We start from the raw sequence: 12808 nt of genomic DNA on the forward strand, positions 1-12808 counted from the left end.
TTTTTTATTTTTAATTTTTAAAAGATTTAAAAAGATGTTGTTTTGATGTCCAAGTCTAAAATTTGAAAATATCTCTTTAAATTTTAATTAATTATCATAATATTGATTAAAAAAAACTCATTTTTTTTTCAAATCTTTAACCTCTCCATTTATCACATTAGGTTGATATTCATAATAATAGTAAAAAAAAATTATATAATTTTTTTTACACCAAATTGATGTTTTTCTTTTTATTAGACTCAACATTTTACCTTTGTTATTATCAGAAAAAGTAAATTTTTATTGTCATTTATTTTACTTATTTGTAATTTCTTTAATGTTTGATATATTAATTGATTTGAGACAACGATAATTTATTAATCTTATTACATATTCATTTGGGCGTGCAATGATTGAATATGATGTATTATGTTATATTAGTTTTAATAATCAATTAAATACTTTATATATAAATTGTTATATTTATTTAACTAGAGATTCCATAAAAAATATTAAAAATATTATTTATATTATCGTATTTTTAAAAACATATTATTAACTATGTACCATAATAAACTCATATATACATGTTCTAAATTTTCTTGTTTCAGTATTTTAGTATTATTTTTTTATAAACGTATTTTTTATCTTTCACCATATCATACCTATATAATTTCCGTACTTTTTTTTTTCCGCACCTGTATTTACTAACTAGTTTTGCTCCACACCCTAGAAGATTTGGCATGGTTTGTGTTGGTCTGACATAAAAAAATGGATTGTGAGATAAGGCCTATGAGGTTAGTGAGTAGTATCCTAGGTCATGAGATAAGACCCTCCGGTGGGTTTATTAAAAATATTTTAAAAAATTAATTAAATATTAAAAAAATTAAAAATTATAATTTAATGAATTGACTCACAAAAACATACAACCAACTTTCTAAGGACTTAGAGGGCACGACCTAGAGTTTGTGATTTTGTCAGATCAATCTACCACAAAAGCCCATCAAGTGGTAGGCTTCGGTCTGGCCCTACCAAGTGGTAAGTCTCTGTCTGGCCTGGTACATGGGCCACAATAGGATTGGCCCCGTATGTGCTGATCCAACCATTGCTACTTCTACCTAAAACCAATGGTAAAATTAGTGAGTGATCTGAGCTCAATCTTTTGGAAGGAACCGTTTCTGACATTCATGTTAACGGAATAAAAATATGTACTCCATCCCTATGGTGAAGTACTCTTTTCTGATAATTCATGTCAACCAAATGCAGGAAAGGGATTGCTACAGAATACCCTTTTATTTCTAGGTTGCCTCTCACAAATAAAACATTGCAAAAGAGGAAAGCAGTGTAAAATTCAAGTCACTGAGGAGGAAAAGTTTGGGGATCTACCAGCAAAAGGTTGGAAGTGAATGAAGTTGTGACAGAGATAGGGCTAAAGTTCTTCAAAGTCAATTTTAAGACTGGGGCACTACCAAAATTTTATAACATGATAGCAAGCACCGGTATAATGCAAGCTCCACTAAATGGAGGATATTGACATGGGGAGAAAATGTTATTCTCAATTCCAAAGTCACATGCAATGAATCATGCAGTTTGTGGTCAAAACTAGATAATTCTTTGTGACTAGTCAGTCACCTGCCATGCACACTACATACTTTAACCACCGAATGAATTATCAATCACTACTCAATAAAAGGATTTTGACATAGGATGTGGCAAAAAACATTACAAGCTAGCCCAGTCACCTCATGAAGCACAAGGAATGAAACTCAATGAATAATCGTGTAACATACAGTAGAACACAACTTATCAAAAATTTTACGCTGCTGCTGCATTTTCACCATTGTTCACTGCAGTTCCAGTCTCAGGCAAAGTTCGATCAATGCGATTCTCTTTTCCTCCTTGAGTAATCAAAGAGTCATTCTGGGTGGTATTGGTGTTGCCATCTGTGTTTGTTAATGTCTCTTTTTGTCCTGCTTCTGGATGGTCATTTGTGTTCTGGGTAGCATTTTCCATCCAATTCTGGCCTGAATCTGTGTTTGAGAAATTGACTTTCTCTTCAGAGTTTGAAGAACCATTTTGTTCCTTCTGAGATGAATTGCCATCATTATTTGCTGATGTATTGTTCTCTTGATGGTTTGAGGAATCAACTTCTTCATTCTTCTGGCCAGCATCTCCATTGTTATTTGTGTGTAACTGTAAAACATTTTCTTTTGTCTCCTCGTGAACATTGTTCTCTGTTCCAGTTGATGAGTTGGAGTCATTAGTCTGTCTAGTTTCAGCGTTATTAGATGAATCTTTGGACTTTCCATTAGTTGAACCTTCAGTCTCGATTGTACCATGTGTTGCTTTCATATCTGTCTGCACACCATTGGTATCGGAGTATGGTTTCTCAGATTGCTGTAGAACAACATTTTCTTGGGTAGAGCCGTCTCCCTTAGAACTGTTATTCATTGTTTCATTTTGATTCTGAGTTGTATCACCACTGGATGCCTTTTTTGTAGAATTGTTCTCCTCCACAGTTCCAGTTTCTTGCACATTTGAGACCAAGCCATCTTGGTGATCACCTTTGGTGCTCTTCTGTTTCTTGCCCTGCTGAATTTCCTTATTTTCTTTTCCTTGGTGCGCCACCTCATGAACATTCAGTTGATCTCCTTGAACATTTTCAGCTTTCACATTTTGAGTTTGGCCTACTTCACTGGAAGCATCATCCCCCTTGTTATGTTTCTCCCTTGCTTCCTCATTGTTATTACCATTTTCATCGTGGAACTGCTGTTTTGATGTAGTTGCATCCTCTTTTCCAGTCTCCTTGGTCTCTTTTTCGTGAATCTCCTCCGCATTTTTCTTCTCATCATTTGCCTTATCTTCACCACCAGTCTCTTTGCTTTCTTTACTCTTCTTGTCTTTGCTATCCTTCTCCTTGCTCTCTTCAATGTTATTCTCTTTAATCTCTTCACTCTCATGTCTGACTAGAATCTTATTCTTGCTCTCTTCACTCTTCTTGTTCTTTTTGATCATATTCTCCTTGCCTTCTTCACTCTCCTTGTTCTCTCCTATGTTGCTCTCTTTACTCTCCTTCTCCTTATTCCCTCCAATGTTTTCACTCCCCTTCTCCTTGTTATCTTCAATCTTATTCTCCTCGCTCTCTTTGTTTATGTCACTGTTTTTCTTTTTGCTCCCTTCACTTTCCTTCTCCTTGTTCTCCATGACTTTATTGTCTTTACTCTCTTCATTCTCTTTGCTCATTTCAATGTTATTCTCATTGTTCTTTTCACTCTCCTTTGTCTCTAGAATCTTATTCTTGCCCTCTTCACTCTTCTTGTTCTTTTCGATCTTATTCTCTTTGCCTTCTTCACTCTCCTTGTTCTCTCCTATGTTGCGCGCTTCACTCTCCTTCTTCTTGTTATCTTCAATATTATTCTCTTCACTCTCTTTGTTCTCCTCACTGTTATTCTCTTTGCTCCCTTCACTTTCCTTCACCTTGTTCTCCTCGACTTTATTGTCCTTACTCTCTTCATTCTCCTTGCTCTCGTCAATGTTATTCTCTTTGTTCTCTTCACTCTCGTCTTTGCTATCCTTCTCCTTGAGCTCTTCAATGTTACTTTCTTTGCTTTCTTCACTCCCATTGCTGTTGTCTTCCCTATCCTTCTCTTCATCAATTGTGTCTTCTCTATTCTCACTGTCCTGCTCATTCTTATCATGATCCTGATCATTTACCTCATCATCTGAAGCCCCTTTCCCAACATTGTTACTCTTCTCAGGTGTCCTCGGTTCTTCACCCTCCTTGGGCGTTGCATCTTTAATTGACGGGTCCTCCCCTCGAGGGAAGTCCTTCCGGCCCAACTTTATGACCTCATTGTCAGCTTTCGCGCTATCCTCAAATGCCGATTTCTTGTCCTGAGAGTGCTGAACCTGGTAAAACAGCCAGATGCTGACACCAAGCAAAAGACATAGTTGTAACGCATGCTTCACCTTGAAACCTTTTGATCTCTGGTTTCTACTCCGTGGTGACCGGAACATGGCCAAATTTGTTCAATCTCCTGTCAAAAGTTCAGCAGACAACAGATTCTTCATCTCCTATCAAATAATTCAACCTTTGCTTTCAAAAATCACCTATGAAAATCTAAAATGTCATAAATCTAGGCTTCAAATAAATTTCTCAAGCACAAATCATAAACAAAACATCATAATAAATGAAGATTCAATGAAAAAAAGAGTTTCTTTATAAACACATCTTAAATGTCGAGATGACTAATCAACACGACCAGATCTACAGAAACACTACGAAATTTACAGAAAACTGTAAAACTACAGTGAGCAAAGAACCCAACATTTGTTTTAAACAAAGATCTTGCCTTCATCATGACAACCCCACAAAATAATTAGCTGAAAAATCAAATATTTAGCAATGAACAATAATTTACCGTAACAAACACAAACAGATCTACACTGGCATTCACACAAAACATCAAACACAAAATCTACATATCATTGGCAGGAAGTAATTAAAATTCAAAAAGAAACTTACCCAGATGACAATTAAATTTCTGGAAGAAAATATAGACAAAAAGGTGACTTTTGAGACTACTGAAATGTGTTTATAGTTAGAAATAAAACAAGACAGAAGATTTTATAACTCAAGATTGGATCTGAAACTGAAAACAAACTGCTTTTTGACACCACTTTTCGTGCTTCTTAAAAATCCTATAAATTCACCAACACCATATACACGCAACATCGTTTCCAACTGCTAAGTCCAGACAGACAGAACAGATACAATAGAACGACACCGTATAAATCAACGGCCTGCCTAACCAAAATGATGTGACTTGCCTCCTTTTAATTATTTTAATTACCGAAAGCTGGGGCTTCGGACGGAAATTTCAGTACTGTGAGATAAAATAGATTTTCATCTAACGAATAACATATGACTCAGCATTGATATTCAAAATTAAGAATTTTTTTATCAATTAAATTGTTTGTATTTATTTTAAATATATAAATATATATTATTATATTATTATATAATTAAATAATTTTAAATTAAAAATAAAATAATATTTAATTATATTATAATATATATATAAATATATATATATATTTATATATTCAAAATAAATATATATAATATTATTATTAAGAGTAATATTATATATATTTATTTTGAATATACAAATAACTCTATTAGGTTAAAATATTATTTCACCTTTTATTTTATGAAATTGGGGTATTATGATATTTTATAATATACGGGTTATAAATATTTTAAGAGTGGGGTTTTGCTTTGATATTTTACATGGTTGGGTAAATATTTAAAAAATAAATGATGTATTTAGATTTTCACATATTTTCAGTGTATTTTTCTAAGTAATTCTTATATATTTAATTCACCATAGCAGGATTAATTAAAATGACATATATTGTTGTATTGGTTGGTTATGGAGGATAGCGGACCTCGACAAATGAAAGCATAATAACGTATATTAGAAAAAAACAAAAATGACGACAATCCAAGAAGGTATGATAATCCAATTAGAGATGTTTTTTGTCTTCGAATTCAACAAACTCTACTCAACTCTCCAAGTTATCCAATGTTTCATATATCCACACCTATAAAGTGAATTACGATATTGTTAGTTAATTTATATATATTCATCAAATTATCACAAATATGAAATACAGTGATGAGGAATTATTACCTGAAATGGAAGTAGGAAGTCTATTACAACTTGATGTTGCTTTGGGAGGACCTTCACATAAGGTCAGTGTTGGGTTTTCAAATCTCTATTCTAACATACATGGCATCATAACACATGCATAAAATTTAAATTTTTGATTGTAAAACTATCCCTGTAAGATCTAGGGAAGTTATGCATATAATAGGAAGAGATTGACATAATATCAAGGTTACTAATATAATAGCCGTTGATTATGTCAACAAATGTATCAAAATTATAGTAGATTGACATAAAATTCATTAATCTCAGATACGAAAGAAGATATCACACGATACTATTTGATATATAACTCAATCAATTTAATTTATGACCTTTCCTATTTTTTCTATAAATCCCCAAAATTCATGCTGCTAGCATGAAGTCCTTAAAATTATCATTTAATAAAAAAAATTGATAAAATTATAAACTCATTATATTTTTCCCCAAGTTTAAAACTTAACAATTTCCCCCTACCTTCCCTTCACCCAAAGTTTGAAAAATCATTATTTCCCTCATAGGGTTTGCATTTTCTCCTTTGTTGTTTCTCCAGCGACTAAAGCCGACCAACCTCTTCTCTTCCATTTCCTAGAAGAGGACGAATCATCGGTCGATGAGGATCTATGTGATGCATAGATCATATCGGTGGACACACATATTGATCAAACGAAGCCTTAAACTCTTTGTTCAATTGATATATGTATCAATTGATGCACATATTGATCAACACAATCTATACATTGCATGGATCTATGTGTTGCATGGATTCATGTCGCTTTGAAGAATCTTGGTCAACCTCCTATTGACTGACAATTTATTCTTGTCCAGAAAATGAGAGAGTGGAGGTTGGCTGGCCCTGATCGTTGGATAAACGACAAGAGAAAAATGTAAACCCTACGAGAGAAATAATAATTTTTCAAACTTTTGGTAAGCCAAAGGTGGGGGAAAATTTATTAGTTTTTAAACTTGGGGAGAAAATATGATGAATTTATAATTTTTTAAATATTTTTATTAAATAATAATTTTATTTTTAATAATAATAGTAAAATTTAACAAAAGAATGTATATTTAGATTTTTAATAATTAACAAATAAAAAGAAGTTTACATGAAATCTTGGGTGGCACATGTCATTTGGCCATATTTAAATAATAAAGGTTTAATCTTTCAAGAGTTTGTCATTTTCTTACAGCCCTAGAAACATAAGGTTGATTTATTTTATATACCTTTTATTTGGACTTATAATCTCATTTATCAATTTTATACACGTATAATATTAAATTAAATGTATTATATATATATATATTAAAATAATTTAAATTATATATTTAATTATTAATTATATAAAATTATTTTAAATATTAATTTTAAACAATTAACTAATTTAATAATGGGTCAAATATTTTATCCACCAATTAAATTGGACCGTCATTTAACGTTATCTGAACCGCACTGTCTCTTTATTGGATCGATATCCGTTTAGATTCCGAAAACGTCCATTTTGATAAATAGTGCTTACTTGACTAAATGTTAAACTCGCCTAAAAAGGCCACGTGTCCATCTTCTAGATCACAACCCCAACCAAACAGTTCGTTACCCTAAAAGCTCCAACTTATCCTCTCTTTCTCCAAACTTTACCAAAACTTTCGGTTACGAAGCAACCACACACTACGCAGAGATGGCCTCTAAGCTTATGACATCAACCCTCCGAAAAATCCTAACCGAAGCCACTAAAACCGCAACCCTCCGCCCTCTCTCCACCGCCGCAGCCGTCGCTGCTACGATACCCGAACCCTTCGAAGACGAAAATGGAATTTCCATGAAGGGAGTAAAAATTTCGGGTCGTCCACTCTACCTCGACATGCAGGCAACCACTCCAGTCGATCCACGTGTCCTTGACGCGATGCTTCCGTTTAACCTTTCCCGTTACGGTAACGCCCACTCTCGGACACACTATTACGGCTGGGAATCGGATTTCGCCGTCGAGACCGCTCGTTCTCAAATCTCCGATCTTATCGGCGCTTCCCCGAAGGAAATAATATTCACTTCTGGCGCAACCGAGTCTAACAATATTTCAATCAAAGGAGTCATGCACTTTTACAAGGACAAGAAGCGCCACGTGATCACGACACAGACGGAGCACAAGTGTGTTCTCGATTCGTGCCGGCATCTTCAGCAGGAAGGATATGAAATTACTTATTTGCCTGTTGGATCGGATGGACTTGTAAATTTGGATGAATTACGGGAGGCTATTCGGCCTGACACGGGTTTAATTTCCGTTATGGCGGTTAATAACGAGATAGGTGTGATTCAGCCCATGGAAGAAATAGGTCAAATATGTAAAGAATTTAAAATTCCGTTTCATGCAGACGCTGCTCAAGCGTTGGGGAAGATTCCAATTGATGTGGAGAAATGGAATGTTAGTTTGATGTCATTGAGTGGACATAAAATTTATGGGCCCAAAGGGATTGGAGCTTTGTATTTGAGACGGAGACCACGAATCCGAGTTGAACCGTTGATAAATGGAGGTGGACAAGAGAGAGGGATAAGGAGTGGGACTTTGCCCACTCCGTTAATTGTGGGTTTTGGCTCTGCTTGCGAGATTGCAAAAAAGGAAATGGATTACGATCATAAGAGAATAACCCTGCTGCAGGATCGATTGTTGAATGGAATCAGAGAGAAAATTGACGGGGTGGTAATAAACGGTAGTATGGAGAGGAGATGTGCGGGGAATTTGAATTTGTCCTTTGCCTATGTTGAGGGAGAGAGTCTGTTAATGGGTTTGAAGGACGTGGCGGTGTCCAGTGGTAGTGCTTGTACTAGTGCGAGTTTGGAGCCTTCTTATGTTTTGAGGGCGTTGGGTGTGGATGAGGATATGGCTCATACTTCGATTAGGTTTGGGATTGGGAGGTTTACCACAGAGGCTGAGATTGACAAGGCTGTTGAGCTTACTGTTAAACAGGTTGCGAAGTTGAGGGACATAAGCCCACTGTATGAAATGGTGAAAGAAGGGATTGACATAAAGCAGATACAATGGACACAACATTGAGACAGTTTGGGGTGTTGGATTGTAAGGTAAACAGCCCGTGTGGAAGAGCAGCATAACCAGTTTCGGGTTTAATCAGGTTTTTTTTAATCTTGTCCTTGTAGAACTATCAGTGTTCTATGATATAATTTTGGCAGTAGAGGTACTTTTGATGCTAAGTTGGTTTAAACATTATGCATTACATATGTATTTTGACGGTTTCAACATAATTGTGGTGGTTATACTGCCTTTTGGGTTTGTCCCATAATTTTAGTTTAGTGTGTCATGGAATTTACTGTGAGAGAATGTGAAGCACACAAATAACTTGAGTACCTTAGCTATGTGTTTTACTTTAAAAATAGACATGATTTGTTGAGAACTCCAGCCATTTTATGATGTTTATTATGTCAACATAGCTTCTAAGGTATCTTTTTTCTTGTACTGCTATTCCCAGTTGTAGAGACTTAAAACAGAGTGATGCTAATGGTACTCTTTGTCATCTAGTTTCTGTTCACAGCCAGCATATTTAATTATACTTATTCAAACACTTGAAACAATGTGATAATATTTAGAGGTTGAGAAATGGGATGCCCAAATTTTATTAGACAATTTTGTTCCCAACTTCACCACCACCACCTACATCCCGTGATAATTATTATATTTTTGTGAAAATCTAAAACCAATGGACAAATTTTGATTCCTTTTGACCCATGAATTTGTTAAAACCAGAGTTTTAATTACAATTAGCTAATGTTATTCGGTAAACACAGAATAATCTGCCAGGGCCAGTTGGTGAACTTGCATCTTCTTGTAACCTTAACTGGACAACCCTAGCAGCCTGGATCTGGTGTAATTGTAATTTTTCTGTGTTGGTCAATGGATGATTAGCTTTAGGCGTAGTGCTTAGGTACGTGATTCTCATGCCAGATCCTGGGGACTTTCCTTGAGACACTTGCTATGGTTATGGTGGAACAAAGAAAGCTTTGTTGTTATGGCATAAAATGATTTGATGGGTATAGCAGAAGCTAGACCCATATGATTTTGGGTCTAACTTGACTGGAGCTGGTCCTGTTGAATCAATTTTGATGTGGCTAGCAAAAAGCTTTTCATTAATCCTCTTTTATTTTCCCTCATTAGCTCTGTAGAACCATGAGTTGCATATCTTAACTACTTAAGAGCGTTATCAAGTGTAGCCTAGTTTCTTGAGCTTCATAAAGAAGTTATTCATGGTGAATTTGGGCTTATGTTCTTTGTGAGTTTGCCTTTTTGAGAAAACAAAATTTTAGTCTTCCGTGGTAGCCTGCTTTTCTTCAAGTTATATGGATTCCTTGCAGGAACAACTTTTGTTTTGCACTTTGGGTATTTATATTATATTTTCTTACACAAAATCACATACATACCTTTAGCGGCGCGTATGGATAGGTAATATTTTATTATTAAAAATGAAATATTACTACATAGATAGATTATTTAAAAAATTACGTGATATAAATTATTGCTCTATTTGATAAAATGGGTAAAATCTGATATATATAAATAATTATTATGTTTTGTTAATAGTAATAAAAGAATACTAAAATATTATTTTACTTAAATGTTCTTAAAAGATTATTAAATAATTTAGTATTGTGTTTAGTTAAACTAACCTGACTTATGTAAATTTTGTGATTTGTGCATTTTCTAAAATATTTTTTATTTTAATATTATATTATGATTTTTTATGTTGTGAAAATTTGAAATTAATTAATTAAATTATTTTTTCAAATTGTTATCTTGTTGTTAACATATATTTTTTTCTTGAAATATTCCTATCATGTTAATATAATTGAAAATAAATATATTTTTTTTTGAAAAAATTAATAAGTTAGAGATAAAATTGGAATAAAATTAGGATTGTATACCTGTGATAGGGGTGATAGCTAGGAAGTACAAAAACTCACCATGGGGTACGTTCCCGCATTTTGGAAATGTTTTTATTTTCAAAACTTCTCGAAACTTGTATGAAACATTTCAAGGGTGTTTATGAATTTTTGAAAAATTTTGAAATGCTTTTCTAGGAAAGAAATGCATTTCTTTTAAAAGATATATTATGAAATCAATTAAACACATGTTTTTTATACTTTTAAACCCTAAGTGTCTTTAAATCTTATACTGAATTCATCTCTTCTCCACTCTCCAATGTATTTCTCAACTCCTCGCTAATGTGTTATATAGATTGACGTGTATCATTGTTTTCTTCTTAAATATTTACATGTACTTGCGCAATAATAATTTATCATAGGTTCTATGATTCTTATTTATAGTATTTTTCTTGTTCATTCTTTTTTTTATTATTCATTTTTATACTATACAGGTTTATGTATTTTTTTAATAAAAAATTTGGCATAAAAAAAAAACTTATATTTTTTATATTTATAAGTTTTTCAACGTTTCTATTTTCTATATTTTTTAGAAAATGCGTTTTCATGTTTTCGTTTTTGCATTTTCACGTTTTTGTTTCTGTGTTACATAGGGTTATAGTTAAGATTACTCCCAATTTGTCACATTACCCTTAGTAATAGAGTATTCCTTAAAAAGTAATCGCCCTTATAGTTCTATAATTACATTTTGTCTTTCCTGACTGTATCACAGATTTGTGTTGACAGAGTCATAAACTAAATTTAACATTTACTGTTTTCCCTCCCAACAGTTGCCTTATATTTAAATTAGATTTTCGAAAATAAAACATTGCAAAACTTAATTGAACTATTCAGCTAAATTCATTTCGAACTTTGAAGTAGATATGTTCCAGACAATCAAGTATCTTTTCATTTTCAATTTTTTTTTCCAATTATTTCTAAATCACCCTGTTAATGCTTCCTTTCTTTTGTTGTCAGTAACATTCAATTTATTTTCCCTTTTAAGAAATTGCTCATTCCCATTGATTAGTTCTTGAAAATGGAGACATTTGGTTGGTAGAATTAATAGAAGAAGATGATATTGTTGCTGTAGAACCTGTAGTTTAAGCCTAAAAAAATTATATTCGGTTCTCAAAAAGTTTGGAATGAACTTCTCCATAACAGAGGGTGGAAAAATTACTGTTATCCAAGCTAGTTTTTTTTCTTTTTTTTCCTCTCTACTAACCAACTTCTTTGTTGCTACTTGTGCAAATATAGAGATAGAAAGAGAGACACACCGAGCTCACGCGATCTTAATCCTATGCTATGTGATTCTAAACTTTAAATTACACTAAAGATTGTGTTCAAGTAAGAAAAATGTTGGCCAGATAATGAGGAAATTGGTTAGGAGAGTGTTAGGATTCCAAGTGCAAGGTATAGGACTTGGATCCCACATTGGAAAGTATGGGCAACTAATGTGGGGTTTATATGACCTTGGGCTCTCCCATCTCAATAGTTAGTTTTTGCGGTGTGATTCTTCTAAGGTTCGTATTAGAGAGCCAAAAAACAACATTTCAACTTTTTCCACATTAGTGCTCTTTTCAATATTTACTTTTATCAATAGAAGTTCTTCGTTTTATTCTCTTCAGTAATGTAGTAGTAAGGAGCATTGAATATGAATAAGATTAAAGGAGTATGGTACTTCATAATATTGCATTACTTCCATCCAAGTTCAATAATTGTTGGAATGTGTTTTGACTTTTTATAGAGAAATTATATTAAATAGCATTATTTTGATCTTGAACTTCAAGCTAGCACCTTTTTAAAAGCCTCTTAGCACAATTCAATTATAGGGATAGAAATACCCTCTTTTGTATTTTTCTACAACCTTAAACCAAAACTCATTCTTCAACATTTAACCCATCTAACCCATTCTCTATAATTATAATTTATACTAATGATATCTGTATAGGTGAGTGGTTAATATTAGTTGTTTAGATTAGTTTTTAGATGATGATATTAAAAATTAAAAGATTTTGATGATTTTTACCAAATTTAGGATTGCCTAACAATTGTTTTAACAGCTCAAGGTTGAAGATGACAAAAAATGACTAATATTGGCCTAACGAATAGGGGTTTGAGACATTTTTTTGTCTTACAAGAGTGTGTTTGTTATTTGTGTAGCCAATAGCTTCATTAGCATGGTATAACATTACTC

At 33.2% G+C, this 12808-nt stretch overlaps 2 protein-coding genes across 3 annotated transcripts; one reads left to right on the forward strand and one right to left on the reverse strand.

Moving 5' to 3' along the window:
- Positions 1-1628: 1628 nt before the first annotated feature.
- On the reverse strand, positions 1629-4788 carry LOC123206199 (uncharacterized protein DDB_G0290685-like). Of its 2 annotated transcripts, none has more exons than XM_044623340.1 (2): positions 4505-4788; positions 1629-4089 (listed from the first exon to the last, which is right to left on the reverse strand). In XM_044623340.1, the coding sequence occupies exon 2, from the start codon at positions 3994-3996 to the stop codon at positions 1795-1797; it is 2202 nt and encodes a 733-aa protein (XP_044479275.1). In that variant the 5' UTR covers positions 3997-4089; positions 4505-4788; the 3' UTR covers positions 1629-1794. The 2 variants fall into 2 exon arrangements, with proteins under 2 accessions (XP_044479275.1, XP_044479274.1); XM_044623339.1 differs by having other exon boundaries at positions 1629-4016; positions 4505-4787.
- A 2505-nt stretch (positions 4789-7293) lies between these two features.
- On the forward strand, positions 7294-9092 carry LOC123206201 (cysteine desulfurase, mitochondrial-like). The gene has a single exon (XM_044623343.1). The coding sequence runs from the start codon at positions 7367-7369 to the stop codon at positions 8735-8737; it is 1371 nt and encodes a 456-aa protein (XP_044479278.1). The 5' UTR covers positions 7294-7366; the 3' UTR covers positions 8738-9092.
- The last annotated feature ends 3716 nt before the right edge of the window (positions 9093-12808 follow it).

This window comes from Mangifera indica, unplaced genomic scaffold, assembly GCF_011075055.1.
Source record: "Mangifera indica cultivar Alphonso unplaced genomic scaffold, CATAS_Mindica_2.1 Un_0027, whole genome shotgun sequence".
NCBI lineage: Eukaryota > Viridiplantae > Streptophyta > Magnoliopsida > Sapindales > Anacardiaceae > Mangifera > Mangifera indica.